The sequence below is a fragment of the Anthonomus grandis genome, chromosome 4, assembly GCF_022605725.1.
Source record: "Anthonomus grandis grandis chromosome 4, icAntGran1.3, whole genome shotgun sequence".
Lineage (NCBI taxonomy): Eukaryota > Metazoa > Arthropoda > Insecta > Coleoptera > Curculionidae > Anthonomus > Anthonomus grandis.
This window is the reverse complement of record NC_065549.1, coordinates 17,231,724-17,256,398: the sequence shown is the minus strand read 5'-3', so window position 1 is coordinate 17,256,398 and position 24,675 is coordinate 17,231,724. Positions and strand designations below refer to the sequence as shown.

General features: G+C 31.3%; 1 protein-coding gene across 2 annotated transcripts in view; it reads right to left on the bottom strand.

The window, feature by feature from the left end:
* Positions 1-21,706, bottom strand: part of LOC126734759 (guanine nucleotide-binding protein G(o) subunit alpha) — a 144,727-nt gene extending 123,021 nt beyond the window's left edge. Inside the window, exons 1-2 of one of the 2 annotated variants that reach the window (XM_050438474.1) lie at positions 21,485-21,706; positions 12,978-13,108 (exon numbers count right to left, since the gene is read on the bottom strand). In XM_050438474.1, coding sequence (XP_050294431.1) covers positions 12,978-13,095 — 118 coding nt within the window. In that variant the 5' untranslated portion in view covers positions 13,096-13,108; positions 21,485-21,706. The remainder of the gene's footprint in view (positions 1-12,977; positions 13,109-21,484) is intronic. The other variant, XM_050438479.1, reaches the window with a different exon arrangement.
* Positions 21,707-24,675: the final 2,969 nt, after the last annotated feature.

Genomic DNA, 24,675 nt, shown 5'->3' with positions numbered 1-24,675 from the left:
TGAGGTACTGGCGACTGGATTTTCTTACGGATTCGTGTTTGAGTTTTGGCATCATTGCATCATGTTGCAAGCAACCAAACTGCCCATAGTTCCACGGCAATGCTAATTCTAGCATTTCAATGTTCCAAGAGCCTGATCTTGAAAGTCACCGGTTCATATGACCCTGTTGAATATTTGAAGGTAAAATTTCTTCCGATTGCAGGTCTTAAAAATAGGAGTCTCTATTTAAAAAATTAAAAAGTTGACCTTGAAAAAACCTGAAATTTTCACTCCAAGGTCATCCTAAAGTCACATTTCAAGTACATGAGATAGGGAACGGTCCAAAAAATTTGATGTCCCGATAAATATAACCTTAGACTGATAAAACACATTAAAAATTTCTTCTCAAGAAACTTTCGATACTTCTCTAGTATTTGACAACCTAGTATTAATCTTCTAGAATTTTATCTAAGGGAGATAATTCAATGCGCCAGGGTTGGCAATATGGTGTCAGAAACCAAGGAGGTGCATATTAAGGTGCTTGATTTATTCTTTTTTTTAAATTAACATATTACATGCCTTTCTTTTGACGCCTAAGGAAAAATAGTTTGCTGATGACATAACAGTCATGGCGATAGGTCTGTACAGTTGGCTTTACAGAAACCACAACTGGTCCTTGAGATATCTGAAAGATTATTTTAAGAGCAAAATTATTTTGAATTATAAACAAAACTTTTACTATAAATCAATACTAACCCAGGTACTATTCAGTGTCTATTATTTAAATATAAATAAATGACCTAATTTCCTGGTTTCAGTTATATCCCGCAATTTATTTTCCGGAAACATATATTTCATTACTAAATTCGAAACCCAATCCAATTTACACAGATAAGGATTGTTAATTAAAATTCCTGTTATTTAATTATTTTTATACATATAGAAAAGGGGACATAAAGTTCCAGTTTATGGTGAGTAATGATGTGTTCTGCTGATGGTTGATTGACCCTACCGCGATAATAAAATGATTAACTGCCGCAATGACATTCAGTTTACATAAAAATAAAAAGTCTTTTATGTGCCCGAGACCTCTTTATGTCTTGAACTTGCCCTGACGATTGGGAATTATTCGTTTGGGCTTTACAAAACGCCCGCAAGTCTTATTATAACATTAATTGTAAATCATGATTTTTAATAAAAATTAAGTAAATCTTGATCATTGAGTATTTTCTTATTGTATTAATTAATCTTTATTTGTTTAAAAGTGAAAATTAACCCAGAGTTAACACAAGACATTAACACAAGACCTACCATCTACTAGAGTAAGAGAGAAAAAAATGATTGGAGTAGCATATACTCTAAGCTCAACCAAGAAAGGCTTTATTATACAAAAATTACGATAAAACATTCGTTATTTAAAGTTGATTTGTAAGGTTTAAAAAACGTAATTCGGTAAGGCTATAGTTCAGCTATCATGATCTTTAAATACTCCATTTTTAATGGCACTTCTCCATTCAAACTTCCTTCATTTTCCAGTTCTTCACATATTACCGTTAAATGTATCAACAGTAGGAGATTGTCAAAAATAATAAACAATAAGACATATGCTAAGCCAAATACTTTTAGTTCGGAAGAACGGTAATTTAAATTTTCCATTTTTAAAATAAGTGACGTATGACTATTTTAAATATAAATACTATTTATAATATTGGAATTGAGATCGGAGTTTCAACAATCAAAACTAAAAAACGAAACATTTATCGCTTATCTAAAAGCCGTGTCGTTTTGTTTTAAATTGCATCTATTATTGGGTCGCATAAATATTGATCAATAAGCAAAACAAATACGCATTCATAAATAAAACTGGCGATAATGAACTTATAAAGCATGTTAATTAATTGGATTAACATTTTTCATTAGCTAAGCTATAAATAAACTGAAATTAAATTTGGTTAATGCCAAGGCATAAAGATTATTTATTAGATCTATCGATAAATCTGATATATTGGGCTTTTTTATAACGATAAAGAATTTAATCAATTAAGATTTAATCGATGAATTAAATTAAAAACTGTGTGTATTCTTAGTAAGCCATTGAATTACCTTTTCGATCTTCTCCTAGTCATTAGGTATCTTGCTTGATTATTGATTGGTAGGTAAGTTTTTTAACACCAATTCACAAGAATAGTGATAAAAATATGATATGTAATTACCGAGGTGTGTGTATTTAGTCTGTAACTCCAAAACTGTTTAATAAAATGTTTCTTACACACTTTTCATAACACTGTACAAAGTAAGAGTTTACTTGGCCATTTTTATTTATTTTTGTTTTCTTTTTTTTCTTTTCTGGAGAAGTGTAGTAAGAAAATAAAAATAAATAAAAATGTGAAAAATAAGATTTTCAAAAAAAAAACAAAAAATCGTGCTACAAAATAAAATATATTCGAAAAATTTGACCAAAAAGTTATCAAAAGTTATCAAACCATCATAAGTCATCAACTATGAAATGACTTATGATGTTTAGCAAACTACTCAAATTCAATATTATTATTAAATTTCATTCCCAATATACACAGGAATAAGCCTAAGGTAGGGGATATTCACATTACTTTAAATTTTTTGTAACAAATCCTTGAAACAGCAGCCTAATCCAACCCAACCGAAGCACGTTTCTTAAACTTTTTTGCAAAATACTTCTAAAACACTCACAACAAATTTTAAAAAATTCCTAAAAAATTGTTAAATTAAGTAATAAACCTAAAAGTAAAATGTCTAATTTAAACTAATGCCATTAACTCAGTATTGTAAAATTGCAAATTAAGTTTAGTTGAGTTGGGTTATATGCAAGATAATTTCGACTTTATTAGCAAATCCATAAACTTAGATCGGGATTTTAAGTGAAAATGCCAATGAAATGGCCAATCTGTTTTCACTTATGTTCACAGTCGTTTTTAAAATGATATTGTTAATGCTGATTTTACAGCGAAAGTTAATATAACTATAGTTTTGCTCTTTCTGAAATGGTTTATATCATAGGTTCTTTGCCATATAAGTTTTCTTCTGGCCTTGATGGTACCCATGCCTTTCCTTAGGAAGAATTTAATATAAAATGGATGTTTCATGTCATTTATTATTCAGTGAATTCTGGTCAACTCTGCGTGGAAAAACAATTTTTTAAGCCAATTTTCAAGTAAGTAAGAATTATGTTAAATTATAGATACACATAGTCAGATAATAGAAGAATATTGGACTTACTAGTGAGTAAGAATCTATCTAGGGTTTTTAAACATGGTGACATTAACATTTAAACGAAGTAAACAGATTTACTCTTTATAATATGAAAATAAAGAAGATGGCGACGAAAGAATAACACATATAACAGTCGTGTCCCCTACTATTAAGTTTATAACATAGCAAACTTTAAAAAAAAATCTTGACCTGCTGCGTAACGAATATATTATTCAAAACAAAGCTTCCGAGCCCAACGACTTTAAAAAAAAAAATTGGATTTATAAATCATTTTTTTTAAATCGCTGAACATTATTAAAGCGGAAATAATCTTATCCAATATAAATTCTCTAAAAAACGAATCAGTGAAAAGAGAAGAGCATAATAATTAACGGAACCTGGTACTGCACAGACTACCGGAAAACCCGAAAACGAACTCATCGAAAGTTTATGTGAAGTGTTCATAAACCATTTGAACATAGATCTATCAAAAAACCAAACTAGTCATTGTTTTCGTGTCTGAAAATACTTAAGTCCAAATTCCAGAAAACAAAATACAGTGCGGCCGGTGTTAGTAGAATTTATCTCACAATGGAAACGAGACATAATATTTTATGCAAAAACTCGGGACTATCTATAAGTGAAATGTTAGATAAATCGGATACAATCTATTAGTAAAAGTGCGTGAAGAAGTGCCAGGACTAATCGGGGCCATTTTTATTAATGACATTTTTATTTTCCATGATAATCGAAAAACATACATTAAAAACATTAGCGAACTGCAATTTACATTATACTATCTAGTATCAATACCTGTAATTATTTTTTGGGAACAGGGATTTTTTCACGATTACGATTATGTTTATGCCATTGCTCAGTAGTCGTGAATATTATAATTATAAGATTCCTTTCTGAGACTATACATATGTCCTACTGTATATACGATGTCCAAGTAATTAACATGGACGACATTTCTGATCACTGTTTGGTTTACACCGAATTAAAGTTGCAAAAAACACGCCGTCCCATTCATACCTACCGAGATTATTCCAATTTCGTTTTTGTGGACTTTCTTCTCTTTCGTTTTTGATGACATTTTTAATATAAATTGGCAAGATATATTTAATCTGACTGATGTGGATGAAATGGTTTCCTTTTTCCAGCAAAATGTGACTGATGTGTTTAATATTCATGCACCCTTTAAAATTTCGAGATTCACCAAGGCCAGAGCTCCATGGATGACTGATAATATACATTTCATGATAAAATTGCGACAAAAAGCGCTTATAAAGAATAAAAAACTGAAAACTCTTTTAATGAATATAAGTAAATTAGAAATATGGTAACAAGCGCAGTTCGAAATGAAAAAAAAAATTCTAAATTATAAATTTAAAGAGGATCCGGCCTCCTTTTGGAAAACTTTAAAGTGTCTTAATATAACACCTAAAAATTCAAAGTTACCAGCTCACTCCAATACTGTTATCGATGCTGAACAATTTAATTTTTTTTAATTAATAGTATTCCGAAAACTAATACATCACCTCTTAATAAAGAAATAAATACCAAATATATTAATAAAGTACACCCTAATATTGATAACAATTTTAAGTTTAGGGAGATGAGTGAAAGTGATATTGAGAATATAATATCTAATATAAAGTCTGGGTCTGATGCTATTGGCATTAATATGATTTTTTTTTAGTCTCTTACCTGACTCCTTATATCACACACATCATCAATAAGACTCTTTCGTTATCCAGATTTCCCAGCGAATGGAAAAAGGCGGATTTATTACCCATTCCAGGCTATTCAAAGTAAATAGCCCTGCTGAGCTCTCACATTACCGTCCTATAAGCATCCTACCTGCCCTTCCTAAAATACTGAAAAAAGCCATGCACCAGCAATTAAAAACGTTTTTTATAAATAACAAAATTATTCCTGATACCCAGTCTGGGTTCAGATGCCGGCATGGTACGGAAACAGCACTATTGCATGTATGCGATGATATTCTTCGCGCTATGGATAATAAAAAAGCTACTGCAATGGTGCTGTTAGACTATAGTAACGCATTTGATACTCTTGATCATTCTGTTTTGCTTGCCAAATTAAAATATTTTGGCCTACACGACTCAGCTTTGTATCTTATTTGTTATTATTTGGCTAATAGAGTGCAACGAGTACGTGTCGGCTCAGCATTTTCGCAATTTGTAGTTATTGGTCAGGGAGTTCCGCAGGGTAGTATTTTGGGACCACTTTTGTTTTCAGTTTACACGTCTGATTTTCTTGAGTTTCTTAAAACATGCAGGTCACATCAATAAAGTGAATGACGATCAACTTTATCACTCCTTTTTTCAATTAATCAAATTAATACCGCCATATGGAACATAAATTCTGATCTTGATGCTATTGTGCAGGTGTCTAGTTTCCATAAGCTGGCTCTTAATGCTGCTAAGTCAAAACTATTGGTTTTTGGGATTCCTGCGTTAAATTATTTGGGCGTGAATGTCTTCATTCAGGGAGTTAATCTGCAGCCGACTAGCTGCGAAAAAAACTTACATTTATCGATAATAAACTTAATTTTGAATATCATGTTTTCAATATTTTACAAAAAGCTTACTATAAACTAAAAGTCTTGTACATGTATAAAGATATTTTATCAACTAACATTAAGTTAAAGTTAACTCAATCACTAGTCCTCTCAGTGATCAGTTATGGAAGCGTTTTATTCTGGCCAGCCCTTGCTCAAACAGATAAATATAGCTTGCAAAAATTACAAAATGCTTGCCTAAAATTTAGTTATTGTAAGTAAAAATATGACCATGTAACACCATTATTTATCAAATCTCACTGGCTAAGGCTGGAAGAACGATTCAAAGTGTATATGGCTAGTCTCATTTATAAAACTGTTCACAGTAGAGTTCCCAGGTACTTGTATGAGAAGCTGGTAAGCTGCAGTAACGTTCATGGTCGTGATATGCGTCATTCTAAAAATTTTTGTGTTCCAAAGCATAAAACTAACACATTTGAAGCCCTATTTAGCTATACCGGTGTTAAAATCTATAATGCATTGCCTCATGATCCGAAGTGTGAGCACTCACTTGCTTTCTTCAAAAAATTTGTCAAACTCCATTTTAATAGTAGTATATAGTTTAGTAATTACCCAAAATCATGTTTTTTTTTCTTTTTTTCACTTTTTGGTTAACTATATTACTTGATTAAATGTATGATATGATTATGTCTGTGTAGGATCGTTTTGTTTTATAAGCTTAATTATAGTTACTAATTTATAGTTTGAACTTATATATATATATATTATTTGAAGTACTATTTTTAAGTGTGCGGATAGGCTAGATCTCGCCGCATTTATAATTGTTATTGTAATTTTTTATTTCCGTAATATAAAGGCATATTTATTTATTTAATTATTGGAATAAGACTTGTTATACCTTAATATAAAACAATTTTCTTCTAGTTGTCTTATTATAGTATTTATAAATTCTTTTCAAATATGTCTTCACTTAAAATTGCCCACTTAAAGATTCGTCAGCTGGTTACTAAGACTACGGTGTTGTGGGTGTTAATGAAACATGGCTGAGTAGTATCATCGACTCTGACGATTTAAGAATTCCTGGATATCTCATGGAAAAACATGATAGGAAAGGTAGGGGAGGCGGCGTGGCTATTTTCTATAAATAATCAAAATTAGTGGTCTCTCGAAATCTAATAAATATTATTCCATCACAGTTTGAACAGGTATGGATCTCTTTAACACTGCAAAAAAATTCATATACCGTAGGATGTATATACATTCCACCATCCCACAATTCGGGTGAACTTTTGGACCAGATAGTCAACATTATTCCGAAATACGATCATGTAGTGTTTGTTCATGGGAGATGAACGAATGGAAGATAAAAGAATATTAACATGCAAAAACTTTTTTCAACGGATCCATCTCATTCATATCCTGTAACTATTTCACAAGGGTCACTTTTATCGCCACCCTTATACCATTTACACCCGCTTTTTACCCTACTGTCTTAATAAATTTTCCTTTCAACTTTACGATGATGATTTTAATTTCAACATTATGATGGCTGGAAGAACAATACCTTTAAAAACCAGTCAGAGCCTCTTAGGAGTTACCGCTGGGACAAATCTATCATGGCATACTCATTTGTTAGATATTACGAAGCGTGCTTCTCAGAAATTGGGCGTTCTTTTTAGGATGAAGCACCTATGTATATTCATCTGAACAATTGCTTATTCTCTACAAGCCGACCATGGAATATTGCTCGCACATTTGGAGCGTTGCTCCCAAGGGAGCGTTGCTCCCAAGAACGTTTTAAAACTTCTGGACAGCAACCCCTCAACTTGTCAACAATCCTGAATATACCTGTAAACTTGACAGTTTGAAGCACCGAAGAGCCGTCGGAGAATTATCTCTTTTTCATAGATACTTCAATGGAAAGTGTTCCCAAGAAATAGCACAGATTATTCCACCACTTTTGACTCCTGCCCGACGAACACGACAAACAGTGAGAAATCATGGATTTGTGGTCGACCTGGAGACTCCTAGAACAGCTCAACAGTTTTAACAGAACAGTTTTCCTTCCAAGTGTGTCCAACTATTAAAAAAAAAAAAACGCGGATGACACCCAAATTTATTTATCCTTCGACAGGATCGATGTTGCCAAGGGCTGTAATGCTATGAACTAACCCTCCTTAGATTACTTAACCTCTTACGTTAAATCCAAATATATATTGCGTAATGCTGTTTGGCAAAAAAACCGACATTGAATCTACAGCATTTAGCAGAATTTGTTAGACTAAAATTGCTATAGACGCTACTAAAATTGCTATAGACGCTATAGAATAATATAGACACGTAATTTCTCAGAAAACAAAAATGATGCTGTGTAATCTGCTAGTATCTATTTTATCTATCTGCTACTATCAATTTTTGATCTTGGGGATGTTGTAATAAAAAAAAATCAAAATTCCCGTCTGGGGCTATTCTATGGCATAAACAGGTTTGAACATATTTCTCACAAGATCGCCGATACTAACTGGCTAAATATCGTGGAAAGCAGTACATCACCATGTATATAACAAAATTATTTGCAATGCCCAAAAATATTTTTATAACCGACTATTTCTTATGAAGATAGGTATTCATAATATTATTATTACGCATATAGGGGTAAGCTAACACCACCATTTCACATACCCGCAGCTCTTTTTTCTATGATTGTTAAAATGTATAACTCTTTTTCCGGAAAATCTTTAAAAATTATCACACTGCTTTCAAGCAACAATATACCAAACTTATTATAAATAGACCAACCAATAGTAATAATGTTCTGGGATTCTGTACAAATTATTGTATGTATGATCCTTCAAACCAACACTTTCTGTTATATCATTTATAGAAAGGTATACCACATTTGTATTAATATTTACTTTAAAAATATTTCTTAATTGATTTACATAGAACGGTTAAGTATGATCAGAGAGGTGCTCAGCAAAGCTTATCATGGACTTCGCTGTTTTCTTATGGAAGAATTACTTGTTTCTCATTAACAAGTTTTGAATTTTAATACATTTTTATGTTGTTATCTTAAAATTGGACCCTCAGAAATACATTTATTATTATTATTATTATGATTTTCAGCCAAAATGGCCCGCACTTCCTCAGAGGGAAACATTCACTCATCCTAGGGTACTCAAGCTTAAAACATTGAATGCCTAGAATAAGCCTAGCTGCAAACCATAGGGGAGGTTGTTTGAGTTCACCATCTCTCAGACAATTATGTCAAATCGACTTTTCAATTTTTCTTTCAATAGGTATATAATTTTCTTAATCCACTACATATTTCTTTAATGTGTTGTATTTTAAAATAGGTAAAAAGTGTATTCTTTAAAAGCCTCGTTTATTTTGCTGACTAATAATAGGTATATACTTTGAGAGTAATCAACAAATGTTTCAGAATAAAAAAAAGATTCCTGACAAAAAAGTTAATGAAAAAAAAGCAACTTGGCAACGTAGAATACCCCTATGTTTACAATGCACGGATCCGATGTTGCCACTTACATGTTAACAATTATGTTATTTATGTTAACAATATCTAGAAAAACAACACACTGTGTTGTTTTTCTAGATATTGTTTCATATCTGTGAAGCTCGCGCCCGCTCGATATTCAGCGACCAAATCACTAGAACGCATCAGATGTCGTTTGCCAGCAACCTATTTTTAGTGCGCGTCCGCTGTTATTTAATCGATATAATGCCCGTATCTCCTGAAATTCCCAAGGAATTTTAATATTTTTTTTGCCAGATATTGGCAATCAATAAATAAATCGATTTATAGTGGTTATAAACCTCTACAAACTAAAGTTTTTTTGTAAAAATACTTAAAAAGTCGAATGTTAAAGAAGTGAAAAAGGCTCCCAAAGGATTTGAATTAATCTTTTTTCTATAATAAATATCTAAACGCATTTGAGATGGTTGCAAACCTCTACAAACAAAAGTTTTTTGGTAAAAAATTATTGAATCGTCGTATGTTAAAAGGGCGATGTAACTCCTAACGGCTAGAAGGAAAAGTTTTATCCATATCCTTTGGCAGTTATAGAGGTTCGCAACTATCTTAAATCCGTTTAAATATTTATTATATAAATTTAAATATATAAACTTTATTTATTACAGAAAAAATTTTAATTCAAATCCTTTGGAAGTTAACCTTTTAATTAATTTCCTTAGTTTGTCGTGGTTTATACTACTTACTATAAACCGATTTAGTTATCCATTGTTAATATCTAGACAAAAAATTATTAAAACTCCTTTGGAATTCCAGGAGATATTGATTAAATAATAATGGGCGCCGACTATAAATATGTTGCTGGCAAACGACATATGCTGCGTTCTCGATTTTGGTCGCTGGATATCGACCAGACATTACCTTCACTTTGCACACATTAATTTTGGGGCATTTCGGGTTCGAATAAGCAATAAATTTGCTAGATTATAATAATATACTAAATTACACATTTTTATTAATATTTTGGTATCCAATACTTAATAGATCCTTCACAAATATGCCGTCTTTTATAATATTATAACCTACAAGGATGAAACCATTGACACCTAACTCGCCTGTGAAAGGAAAGATTTGTTTGAATTTCCTTTTTCCAATATATGTGACCTACTTCAGACTTCTTTATCATTTTTCAGCAAAAAAGAGTTTTTAGTTTTAATATTAATTAAAAAGACGCATTGAAATCACTCAAAACATCCTTTTAATACAAATACTGTCCGAAAGGTGTACCATCTAAAAGTAAACAATGAGCACAGTTGCCAAATACCTTTATCGCAAAAATATATCTGGGAAAAATTTACAGCGTTGCCGCTGTGTGTGGAAATTTGGTGATTTAAAGAATCCAAATTAAAAATTTTAATTATTATTGGTGTTTAGTGTAACTATAGTACAAAATAGTTTTGGTTATTAAACGAGTTTCACTCTTTCTTTTGCTTTATAATAAAGAATGCAACTCAGTTTCTGCTAATTATAATAATTTATTATATCACTTTATTTTCTTCTGTTAAAATTAAGTAATCACTGGTAACATGGAATATTAAGCATTTCTATCAACAAACTATCCCCTCTACCCCCTTGCGCTCAATCCAAGTATCAAAGGGAATGAGCTCTGTGGGGGCCCTTACCAGGTTATCGTGCCCGTCGTGACATCAATGGTGTTGGTTTCCAGAAATTTCCTTACATACAATTCGGGCTGTATTTAATAGCTCCACTTTCTGTAGTTTTCTGAATATATGTTGATTGAGACCTAATTCTTCAATGCTTCTTTCCAGGATCTTTGGTATGACTCCCGTAGTCGACATTATAATTGGTGTCGTTCTAACAAAATTCATTTGCCATTGCCTCTGTAGCCGTACTTCTGGGTCGCGGTACTTTGAAATTTTTTCTGCGTGCTTTTGAACTAAATTGTTAGTTAGTATTGGGAATAGCCACTTCGATAAGAGATGTTATCTTATATTGCTGATCCACTAAAACTAAGTCAGGTCTGTATTATTATCATTATTATTATATTTGGACATTTCAAAGGCCTGCCATAGCTTCAGTCATTCCTTATTAAATAATGAATTAGAAAAGCTAAATGTTTAAAGGCCCAGTTGTGCATTTGTCTAGCTTCATTGCAGACCGAGTAAAGTCGGAAAATGGTGTGGACTGGTCATTGTAGATCAATCCGTTTTTCAATCTTTTTTCTTTCTCTCCCTGTATTAGGCATTCCACATTTCTGATATTTGCAGAAGATATAAAAGTTATACAGTGTATCCCAGGATTAGCGAATTTATACGTAAAAATTACAAAAGATTTTGTAGTTGAAATTTGACCGTTTGGCATCCAGCCCTGCTTAATTAAAAAATAAACTTTAGCATATTTTCATTTTTTTTAAATCGAGCATGCCTTGATACTAGTATTTTTAAAATGTTATGAGTAGGTAAAGTAGTATTTCCAAGCAAGATATAATAAAAGTTTATAAGAAAAAGTTGTTTAAAATGTAAAATTATACCCGAATACCGAATTTTATAACCATAGGCCTACTTTGATTTTTACGTTTTGTGTACCAGTTAATTTTTTTATTCATATTTAATTATTAGAGAAAAACTAACTAATTTATTTATCTACTAGTTAAATCAACGATCTAAATAATATAAAATAATATATATAAATAATATAATAATAATAATAAATAATTTAAACGTAAAAATTAAAGTAGGCCTATGGTTATGAAATTCGGTAATCGGGTATAATTTTGCATTCTAAACAACTTTTTCTTATAAACTTTTTAACATCTTGCCTAGAAATACTACTTTACCTACTCATATAATTTAAAGTTGCTTGTATCAAGGCATGCTTGATTTAAAAAAAATATAAGTATGCTAGATTTTATTTTTTAATCAAGCAGGGCTGGATGACAAACGCTCAAATTTCAACCCCGAAATTTTTTGTAATTTTTACGTATAAATTCGCTGAGCATGGGACACACTGTAGATAGCTTGTGCTGATAATGTACAGGAGTTTCCAGGAAGACTTAGGCACAATTGACAATTCATGCAAAAAAAAATTGGATATACCTACATCAAATGCTTTAAAGTTACATTTATTATAATTTTACTCTTTTAGATCCATGATACCACTTAGAATTGATTACAAATGGTATAACTCTAACTATGCACTAAAATGAAAAATCTTGGAGTGATATTTGACATTAAGTTAACCTTAAACACATTTATTCAAAACAATGTGTCAAAAGCTGTTTTATTGCTATTCAAAACAGCTGCCGTGTGGGCCGGAAGAAATGCCTTAGGGTCTTAGAACATTGAAAGGCCTTTCAACGTTCTAAGCTTAGGGTGGTAACTTATCTTTGTGGCAATACCAGGGAATAGTATGAATATGATTATAATCTGAAGGCCTTGGTTCTATCATATTTATTTACAAGAAGGCAGACCTTTGCTTTTTACATAACCTCATTCATGGTCGCATCGATTCTTTTGACTTACTGTCTTTTTTATCTTTAACCTATCTTGCTAGAAGATGTAAGCAGATTAAACTTTTTGCTGTACCATTGCCTTTATCTCCGTGATCATTCTGAGATAAACATTTTCAATAATCAGCAGAGTATCATTTAAGTCGAATTTGGAAAAAGTAATTATTAAGAAATTTTCGTTGATGGAAAAAAGATGAACTTACCTAGCAATAATAATTTGATGTCTTTAGCTGCCTGAGCTCCATCCTCCTTAAGATTCTTTTCGATAGCCTTGCTTCTAGCTAAGGCTGCCCGCTCTTCGGCCGACGACGTGCACCCCATCTTTTTACAACACCTGTAAAATTAAAAAATGTATATTAATAAAGTTATATATATTAATTTTAACTGACTCGCAAAGTTTTTTCAAGTAATTGTAAATGTTTGTTTTTTTATCGCTTTATTTTTTTAAATAAAACTAGAAACAAATCTTACAGTTTAAACGAAAATTTTAATGTCTTAACCGCAATCTACTTGAGTAAAAACACCACATTGGACGCCAATTTTAACAGTTCACAAAACCAATTTTTACAGAAAAGCCTACAAATACACACATTTTATTTTTAAACCCCGATTATCTCTGGTATTTGTTTTTCCACTATCTTTTCGCAGTAATTCCAACAAATGATTCATAATAATTATAACGATGTATTTTCTGAACAAGTACACCTATTGTATTTACAAGTTATTGATGTTTTCATTATTTCAAGGCTAAAAGTAAAATAATTAAATACAAGAATAAAAGTTCGAGTGAAATGTCCTACGGCTTATACCAGTGGAGCATTTTTACAGAGATAGTCTAAGATATGAAATAAATGTGTATATAAATTTCACACAGAGCTGTTAAACGATACACGGGTACACATAGGCAGTATGAGCTCTAGGGCTAAATACTAGATCAGTAATATTGGATATGAATTTTCATCATACAAAACGTAAATACGTATGTGAATAATCTTATACTTCTTAGATGTTTTCCAAATGATTAAAACAAATAATAAAACCGTTCGAAATCATTGAAGGAATAATAACTGCTTATAAGAAATGATTCCCTATAGATCTAAAAGTTATTCGCCAATTTTAATCATTTACAAAATAATTTGTAAAATTTGAATATATAATTTAAAATTACCATAAATTTTTCCTAACTATCGAAAAATAAAAATATTACTTAAACTGGTTTAAATAAATAGAAAATTACCGGAATACGAAACGGTTCAATTAGTACATCAACTCTGTGTACAACATAGATATACAACCAGTTCATATATCAGTTTACACTTGATAACGGTTGGAGATACTTACCAACCGAAACGTCGTGTTACATTAAATAAATAAGACAATGCAAGTTCGACAAGATGTTTTCACTGTACCATTGTCTACCACCTTCAAAAACAGATAGTTATACAACTTAAATTTGTACGAGACATACCAAATAAATGCCTGGAACAAATTAAAGATTATAACACTATAAGGATAAGACCAAAAAAATGGTGTAGAGGGAAAATGCCTTTATTAGGAACTTTTATTTATGCTACATTTTATTACTTAAAATACGAATTTTAGTAAATGTGTTCTTAAATCCTTGCTCTAACAGGATATTGTTCTTAAACGTCCCCTTTAATAAACAGCAGAAAATTAAAACCTTCACCCCACGCTGGGTATCAATTTTGATAATTCAAAACACAACTTTATAAAGTAAAATGAAATGTTAAAAAAATGCGTATGCCTGTAAGGAAAAAACAAAAATTAGTGAGTAATAGACTTTACTGAATTATGAGTTCAACTGAATGAAAGGAATAATAAATTACTATAGCTACTTGAAAGACAAAAGACTTATGTCCATTTCTTTATATTATAAGTATGAATTTAGTGAAGTAAAAAAATTAACAATTTTAACCCCATGCTAAGCGCGAAATAGAAAGTTAATTCAATTTCCTAAAAAAATAGTAAATGACGTAAAAGCACTTGCTAGAAATAGCAAATTACTGTAATTGAATGAAGGATATGGATATACATATAACTTTAACAGCCATAGGAACTCCAACGGGAATAGGAAATAGAAATTATGAGTTCAAGTGCCTGAAAGAGATATGCAAATAATTTTAAATGCCTGGACGAAATAGCAATAGACTGTAACTGCTTAAAAGAAAAGAACACAATAAGAAATAGCAAAAAAATTAACCAATATTAAGTTTTTATTGTATTTGTAATACAAAGCAATGTGCATATTTTTTTTAAATAAAAATACGAGTCCCAGCGAGTTTATATTAAAGGGTGTATAGAAATTAGAAAATTAATTATTTGGGTGCCACAACTTGTAGAATTTCATAAAACTCTTTGTAAAATAAATTAATTTTAAAAAAATACCAAACGACTTTAACTGCCTAAAAGGATTTAGAAATGACTCCGACTGCCTGTAAGAAATAGGAATTATGAATTCCATTACTTGAAAGATATACTTAGTTATCTGGAGTTATATACTAAGATATAGCACATGTAAAGTATTTTTTATTGAAATTGTCTCAGTATTTTTACCAAACACAAAATAATTCGAAAACTTTAATGTTTAGGATGGTAAACCTTAATAAAACCTATTTTTATTTACGATGTAAAATCAAAAAATCAAATAATATATAGAATGTTCATTTAAAAAAAAACATAACTCTGATATATTTCTGCACTTTGAAACACCCTATAACTTTAAAAGATACTACTTAAATGCCTCTAATAATCCCATTTTTATTTTTTTTTACTCAGTAGATTAGCCCTAGTAGATTTATTACGTGTCGTATGTCGTGAATAACCCTGTATATTGGTAACATAAAGAAATGAGCAAACATTTCTTAATTAAAAATACAAATTCTGGCCAGTGCATTCTTTAGAACGTGCATATAAGTTGTACAGAACGTTGCCCTACAAACCTTATATCTTCATCCCTCAAACACACCCTTTAGTGAAGTGAAAGACTCAGCCAAAATTTGTATAGCTTCACAAAACTATGTGTAAAGTAAAATTATTTTAAACAAATGGCAAATGACTTATACTGCTTGTAAAAAAATAGGACTTAATAACCCTAAATGCCGGAGAAGAATAAGACATTACTATAATTGCTTAAAAGAAATGCACATATATCTTCGATTGCCTGGAAGAAATAAGTACAGATTCCTACTTCCTGTGAGAAATAGGAAATGAGTTCAACTGCCTGAAAGACACAGATGGCCTGAAAGAATATGAAGTGAGTTTAACTGCTTGAAAGAAATTGATAATATATGACTGCAACTCTCTGTAAAAGAACATGGATCATTTGTGTTGCACAGGACCACAAACAAGACCAATATGTTTCTAATAGTGAAAACTGGGAATTCGAATATAATTAGAATATTAATTTTTTATATCGATACCTTAATGGAATATTCTTAAAATGGGAATGATTTTTTCTGGATTTAATGGAATATTGTTGATGTCATAGAGCATATTTCAAATTCAAATGTATAATTTTGTTGTTATTTAAATGTTTTTTAATCACTTTGTATGAATCAAATTAAGGGTTCAAAAACCTTAGATTCTCATTATAAACCTTAAGTTTTTACCGAATTTTTTATTTAACGTCGTTGCTTTGCTGAGATACTGTTCGAATATTGTTAACTATGCACTGAATTCCCAATTCAATTATTATTCCGTGTTCAGCTATTAGAAATGCGTGGATACTCGTCTCGATTTACAATATTCTCGTAGGTACTAATCTCAATATTACCAAAAACAGTTTGGAGGAACGAATGAATGTCTATAGTAGCAAGAAATACGAACTCGATGGTATCAACATTTTTCGGATCTTTTTGATGGAATCGAATGAAGAATTCGAAAAACTGTCACAATTTTATTCCAAGCCTTCACTTTGAAGTTGTCACTGCATATGTTAGAAACATAAAACAATGGGCAAACATATTTTAATAAAAAATAGGAATTCTAGCCAGTGTATTTTTTAGGATGTATACAGAAGTTGTACAGAGTCTTGCTCTACAAACCCTTAATATTAATCCTTTAAACCCACGTACCCTATAGTAAAGCAAAAAACTATTTTAGCCCATGCTGGGCGCCATAATTTGTACAACTTTACAAAACTATCTGTAAAGTATATATATTTTAAAAAACCAGCAAATTACTTTAAGTGCCTAGAAGAAATAAGAAATTAGTAAAACTGCTTAAAAGAAATTGACATGAAGGAATAAGTACAAATTCCCACTTTCTGTGAAAAATAAGAAATATCTTTTCTGTGTCTATCAGTCCAACTGCCTGAAAGAAATAAGCAATGACTGAAATTGAAAGAAACGAATATATGACTGAAACTCTCTGTGAAAGAACATGGACCATTATTATTATTGAAAAACAAGACCAATATGTTCTAATAGTGTAAACTGGGATTTTGAATATAATTAGAACATTAATTTTTTTTGAGATGTTTGTTGAACAATCTTATAATCGTATAGAAGTTGTACAGAGTCTTGCTCTCCAAACCTTTAATCTTCATCCCTCAAACCCACGTACCCTTTAGTATAGCAAAAAACTCGCACTATTTAGCCCATGCAACGAAACTTCAAAAAACTGTCACAATTTTATTCCAAGCCTTCACTTCGAAGTTGTCAATGCATATATTGGAAACATAAAACAATAGGCAAACATATTTTAATAAAAAATAGAAATTCTAGCCAGAGCATTTTTTAGGATGTATATAGAAGTTGCACAGAATCTTGCTCTACAAACCCTTAATCTTCATCCCTTAAACCCACGTACCCTTTAGTAAAGCGAAAAACTCGCAACATTTTAGCCCATGCTGGGCGCCACAATTTGTACAACCTCACAAAACTATCTGTAGAATCTATACATTTTAAAGATATGAACAAAAATTAATATTTTAAAAAAACTGATTCTTATTCTAAATTTTAAGTTTTTACCGAATTTTTTATTTACTGTCGTTGCTTTGTTGCGATACTGCTCGGATATTGTTAACTAAGCACCAAATTACTACTTCAATTATGCCATGTTCAGCTATTAGATATGCATCGACACTCGTCTCGATTCACTATTTTCGTAGGCCCTCATCTCAATATTACCAAAAACAGTTTGGAGGAACGAATGAATGTCCAGTAACAAGATCAAAATACGAACTTGGTAGTATCAATATTTTTGCGACCTTTGATGGAATCGAATAAAGGATTCGAAAATGGCACAATTATATTCCAAGCCTTCACTTCGAAGTTGTCAGTGCATATATTGGAAACATAAAACAATGGGCAAACCTATTTTAATAAGAAGTAGGAATTCTAGCCAGTGCATTTTTTAGGACGCGTATAGAAGTGGTACAGAGTCTTGCTCTACAAACCCTTAATCTTCATCCCTTAAACCCACGTACCCTTCAGTAAAGCAAAAAACTCGCACTATTTTAGCCCATGCTGGGCGCCACAATTTGTACAACTTCACAAAACTATCTGTAAAGTATATATATTTTAAAGAAATAGCAAATTATATTTAGTGCCTAGAAGATATAAGAAATTACTTAAACTGCTTAAAAGAAATTGACGTATCTGGTTAAATGCCTGGAAGGAAAAAATCAAATCCTCCAAAATCTTTCAGTCCGACTACCGGAAAGAAATAAGAAATGACTGAAATTGACACATATATCCCATAGTTGGAAAAAATAATAAATATGATTTCAAATGCATAGAGAGATAGTCAACGATATCTTCTGTAAAGTAAAAATATTTAAAACAAATAGCAAATGACTTTAACTGCTTGTAAAAATAGGGTTTATTACTTAAACTACCTAAAATAAATAACAAATAGCCTTAAATTCCTAGAAAGAATAATAAATTGCTATAAGTGCTTAAAAGAAATGGACATATATCTACGAATGCCTGGAAAGAATAAGTACAGATTCATACTTGCTGTGATAAATAGGAAATGAGTTGAAGTGCCTGAAAGAATAAAAAGTGAGTGTAACTGCTTGAAAGAAACAAATATTTGACTGAAACTCTCTGTGAACGAACATGGACCATTATTATTATTGAAAAACAAGACCAATATGTTCTGATAGTGTAAACTGGGATTTTAATATAATTAGAACATTAATTTTTTTTGAGATGTTTGTTGAACAATCTTAAAATGTATAATTCTATTGTTTAAATATTTTTTTTCACTTTGTACGAATCAATATCTGACTGAACAAAATTAATATTTCAAAAAACACAGACTGTTATTCTAAACCTTAAGTTTTCACCGATTTTTTTAATTTAATGTCGTTGCTTTGATGTGATACTATTCGAATATTGTTAACTAAGCATTAAATTCCAATTATGCCAAGTTCAGCTATTAGATATACGTCGATATTTACAATATTTTGCAGGTCCTCATCTTAATATTACCAAAAACAGTTTGGAGGAATGAATGAATGTCCAGTAACAAGATCGAAATACGAACTTGATAGTATCAATATTTCTTGGATCTTTTTGATGGAATCGAATGAAGGATTCGAAAAACTGTCACAATTATATTCCAAACCTTTACTTCGAAGTTGTCACTGCATATATTAGAAACATAAAACAATGGGCAAACATATTTTAATAAGAAGTAGGAATTCTAGCCAGTGCATTTTTTAGGACGTGTATATAAAGTGAAGTGGTACAGAGTCTTGCTCTACAAACCCTTAATCTTCATCCCTCAAACCGACATACCCTTTAGTAAAGTAAAAAATTTGCACTATTTTAGCCCATGCTGGGGCGCCACAATTTGTACAACCTCACAAAACTATCTGTAGAGTCTATACATTTTAAAAATATAGCAAATTACTTTAAGTGCCTGGAAAGAATAATATATATGATCTCAAATGCATAGAAATATAGTTAATGATATCTTCTGTAAAGAAAATATATAAAAAAAGCAAATAACTAACTGCTTATAAAAAATAGGCATTATTACTTAAACTTCCTGAAAAAAAATACCAAATAACCTTAGATGCCTGAAAGAATAAGAAGTGAGTGTAACTGCTTGAAAGAAACGAATATATTACTGAAACTCTCTCTAAAAGAACATGTATTATTATTATTATCATTATTGAAAAACAAGACCAATATGTTTCTAATTGTGTAAGCTAAGAATTTGAATATAATTAGAACTTTAATTTTTTTTTATATGTTTACTGAACATTCTTAATATATATAATTATGTTGTTTAAATTTTTTTTGTCTCTTTGTACGAATCAATATCTGACTGAACAAAATTAATATTTCAAAAAACTCAGATTCTTATTCTAAACCTAAACCTTAAGTTTTTACCGAATTTTTTATTTAATGTCGTTGCTTTGTTGCGATACTGGTCGGATATTGTTAACTAAGCACTAAATTAGTACTTCAATTATGCCGTGTTCAGCTATTAGATATGCGTCGATACTCGTCTCGATTCACAATATTTTTATAGGTCCTCATCTCAATATTACCGAAAACAGTTTTGAGGAACGAATGAATGTCCAGTAACAAGATCAAAATACGAACTTGGTAGTATCAATATTTTTGCGACCTTTTTGATGGAATCGAATAAAGGATTCGAAAATGGCACAATTATATTCCAAGCCTTCACTTCGAAGTTGTCAGTGCATATATTGGAAACATAAAACAATGGGCAAACCTATTTTAATAAGAAGTAGGAATTCTAGCCAGTGCATTTTTTAGGACGCGTATAGAAGTGGTACAGAGTCTTGCTCTACAAACCCTTAATCTTCATCCCTTAAACCCACGTACCCTTCAGTAAAGCAAAAAACTCGCACTATTTTAGCCCATGCTGGGCGCCACAATTTGTACAAATTCACAAAACTATCTGTAAAGTATATATATTTTAAAGAAATTGCAAATTATATTTAGTGCCTAGAAGATATAAGAAATGACTGAAATTGACACATATATCCAATAGTTGGAAAAAATAATAAATATGGTTTCAAATGCATAGAGAGATAGTCAACGATATCTTCTATAAAGTAAAAATATTAAAACAAATAGCAAATGACTTTAACTGCTTGTAAAAAATAGGGATTATTACTTAAACTACCTAAAATAAATAACAAATAGCCTTAAATTCCTAGAAAGAATAAGAAATTACTATAAGTGCTTTAAAGAAATGGAAATATATCTTCGAATGCCTGGAAGCAATAAGTACAGATTCTTACTTCCTGTGATGAATAGGAAATGAGTTCAACTGCCTGAAAGAATAAAAAGTGAGTGTAACTGCTTTAAAGAAACGAATATTTGACAGAAACTCTGTGTGAAAAAAGATGGGCCATTATTTTCATTGAAAACCAAGACCAATATGTTTCTAATAGTATGAAAACTGTAAAAGTGTAATATTGTTAATGGCATAGAGCGTATTTCAAATTAAAATGTATAATTTTGTTGTTGTTTAACTGAACAAAATTAAGGGTTCAAAAAACTTCTAACTCTAAACCTTAACTTTTCACTGTATATTGTTAACATAAAGAAAAGGGCAAACAATCTTTAATTAAAAAATACGAATTCTAGCGAGTGTATTTCTAAGGGCGTGTATAGAAAATTGACAGAATGTTGCCCCATATAGACCCGAAACCTTCATCCCTCAAACCCGCCCTTTATTGAAGGGCCCGAATACTTACAGGTCAATCTTGTCGATTCTTCGTAATCCCGGTCGGCCGAAAAATAAACCGCGGTACTACGCAGCAGGGCCGTACTCGAAGGGCGCACCACACACTCACAATAAACGCGACATTTTCCCGTGGCCGATTAGCGAATCGTGTGCAAAAAAAAACTGGAAATCGCCGATAAAATATTGTGCGGGTCCGTCGTCGTCTGGCGCGGTGGTCGCTCGATGATGTCGGACGCGGTTGTGGGTGGGACGCGTGCGTGGACGCCGGCGCGTGGCGTCGCGGCGCCCTACGTGCGCAACCCGTTTCACTTTTTGTTCGCCTGTTTAGATAAAATCGTTGCCAGCTTTACCGTATGTGGCCCCGGTTAAGACCGAATTTGACGGAATCGGCCCCTTATTACGTCATAAGGTGCGTTACGCTTTTGAATAATATTTTTTTTGTTATTATGTTATGTAAATAGGTACCACCAAATCTACAGTTCCAATCATAGGTCCTAACAAAATTGGATTTTTTGTGAAAGCTAAAAATTATACCTATATATCAATGAAATATACAGGGTCTTAGATAGCACATGTCAGCACAGTCCTTTTTTTATCCTATAATGAACCTTTCGTTGCGGTATTAAATCGGACAAATTAAGGACGTCATTTAATAGATATAATAATAAATAAATAAATAAATATGTCTTTATTTGGTATCAAATGCACATTACATTACATTTGCCCAAAAAGGCGAACATTAGCTAAAGATCCTTTTATCTCTTAACCCTAATAATAATAATTACAAATGTTTTGACAAACAAGCAGTAATAGTAATATAAAAATTAACCAAAGAACAAATTGAGAGAAAAAAAATTAATTAAATACATTTGTAAATCCGCAACAAAAAACTAATTGTACATTTGGTCCTCCAAGAACAAAGTTTTATAATCATTTTTAAAGCGAGATATTGGAATTGAAAAATTAGTTCTAAATCGAGTATAAATTGTTACGGCAATGTAAGTATAACTACGTGAGAAAAGAGCTGTGCTATGGTGTGACAATGTCAGAGTCTCATGTCTTATATCTCTATCATGAATCGCATTTCTTGGAATTAATTTCTCTAACAGATATTTTGGCTTTTGGTTTTTATAGAGCCGATACATAAATGTAAACAAATGAAACTTAAGAAGAAATGACATTTTTAGCCACTGCAATCGATAGATATACCGGGTTGTGCGTCGCCGAGCGGAACATAGGAAATCCCATGTAAATTTTAAGGGGGTCAATTATTGGCTTCCCTGTACATTTTACAGAAAAAATGTAGGATAACTTTTTGAAGAGACCAATCTGGCTTCAAAAAATTTTAATAAGCGAATCTTGAATTATTCAATTAAATATAATTGAATCGTGAATTTCGAAAAGGGCTCAACTCGGATTTTGATCAAATTTGACTTTTCCGCAAATTTTTCAGGTTCAATAGTAGGCCAACATTTTATGAAGGAAAAGGGCTCATATCTGATTTTGTTCCTACAAATACGAACTCGTGGTTTTAAAACAAAATTTCGAAAAGGACTCATCTCGCTGAGATGGGTCCTTTTCGTAATGCATTGCGACGCGTTTAGTAAATGAAGCGAACCAAAAAGGGGATTTCTTATTTGTATAAGACGTGAATTTTATTGGAGTATAGGCATCGTAAAGTTTGCTTGTTTCAGTCGCTTTACGACAGTTGCTTGGTATACGTCAAGTTTGTCATTTGAATTAGTAAGCAATCACATATTTTGGGTACTGTTTTGTTCAACGTTACTAGTTTTTTTCTAAACAATGAGTGAGTCTAGTAGTTCGGACGACGCAGATACAGGAGTAGAGAAAAAGAAGCGAGGAGTAAGAATTAGTGAAATGTATAAAAATGTAATTATCAAAAAAACCAAAGTTAAGGGACTTGCACACACAAACCACGTGGGTAAAAATATTCCTTGTAGGAAATATGGGCCTAGTTCTAGGTAAGTGTATACCTATGTTCTATTACATAATTAAAAAATAATAGGAGATGTAGATAGAGGTAGATAAATAATGTTATTTATTTAGTAGGTAGATATTATATTCAATATATAATATATACAAAAATGGTTTTATCTTTGTAGGTGCATTCGAAAATGTTTCGATCTTTCCGATGATGCCAAAAAAGCAATATTGAAGAAATTAGTGTTAAGCTGAAGAATCCCCATTTAAACGATAATGCCAAGAGGGTCGCCAGTGCGGAGCTAATCATACATAAGCGACCAAACGAAGTAGCTTCGTTTTTAAATGACTTTATATGTAAAAATGTTTCTGAAAATATTACAGAATTACATTTATTCTGCGACGGATGTCCTGGGCAAAATAAAAATAATACCATAATAAAATATCTTATCGCTTTGTCACTTACTCGAAATTTAAAAGTTTTTCTTTATTTTCCCCAAAGAGGTCATTCCTTTAATGACTGTAATAAAGATTTTGCAACCATAAAGCGTAAGATTAGAAGAAAAGATCGTTTTTTCTCACGAGCAGTATACGAATTTAATACTCAGTAGCACTAAAACAGACAAATTTTGTGTAAAAACGATAACCTATACCGATATCATTGATTTCAAGGCATGGTGCAAAGTAGACTTTAAAGCAAAACCGTTATCAGAAAGATGCTATAGAAAAAAAGTTGCTAAAGAAAACAAAGTATCTTTTCAAGTTTCAACTTTTTATGAATATGGTTTTAATCCAGAAAAGCCTGGAGAAATTTTATGCCACCCCTTCATTGACAGCGAAATTAATACTGAAACTTTTAGCCTTTCAAAAACTAAAAGTATTTGTGCTAATCTTCCTACTGTTGAAGACTTGCCATGCTACTCCTCAAAACTGCCAATAAATAATGTATTAATATTAAAAATGACTTGAAAAAGTTGAGGCACTATATACCTGCAGAATATGAAGACTTTTACGATAGTATTTTGAGCTGGCCGACTACTGACAGAGAAGCAGGAGCTGACATCGAACAAGACTTTTAGCAGAGTTACTTTTTATTTGTTATTATTTTCCAAATAAATTAACAAAAAAAAATTTTGATCTTTAAGGATTTTTTTTAGTTTTTTGTATCTTTATTTAAAAAATAAAGTTGAAGTTTCTTTATTAATGTTCTTGTGATTATATAACCTCTCAAGTGCTGCTTAAATTTCGAAAACGGCTCAT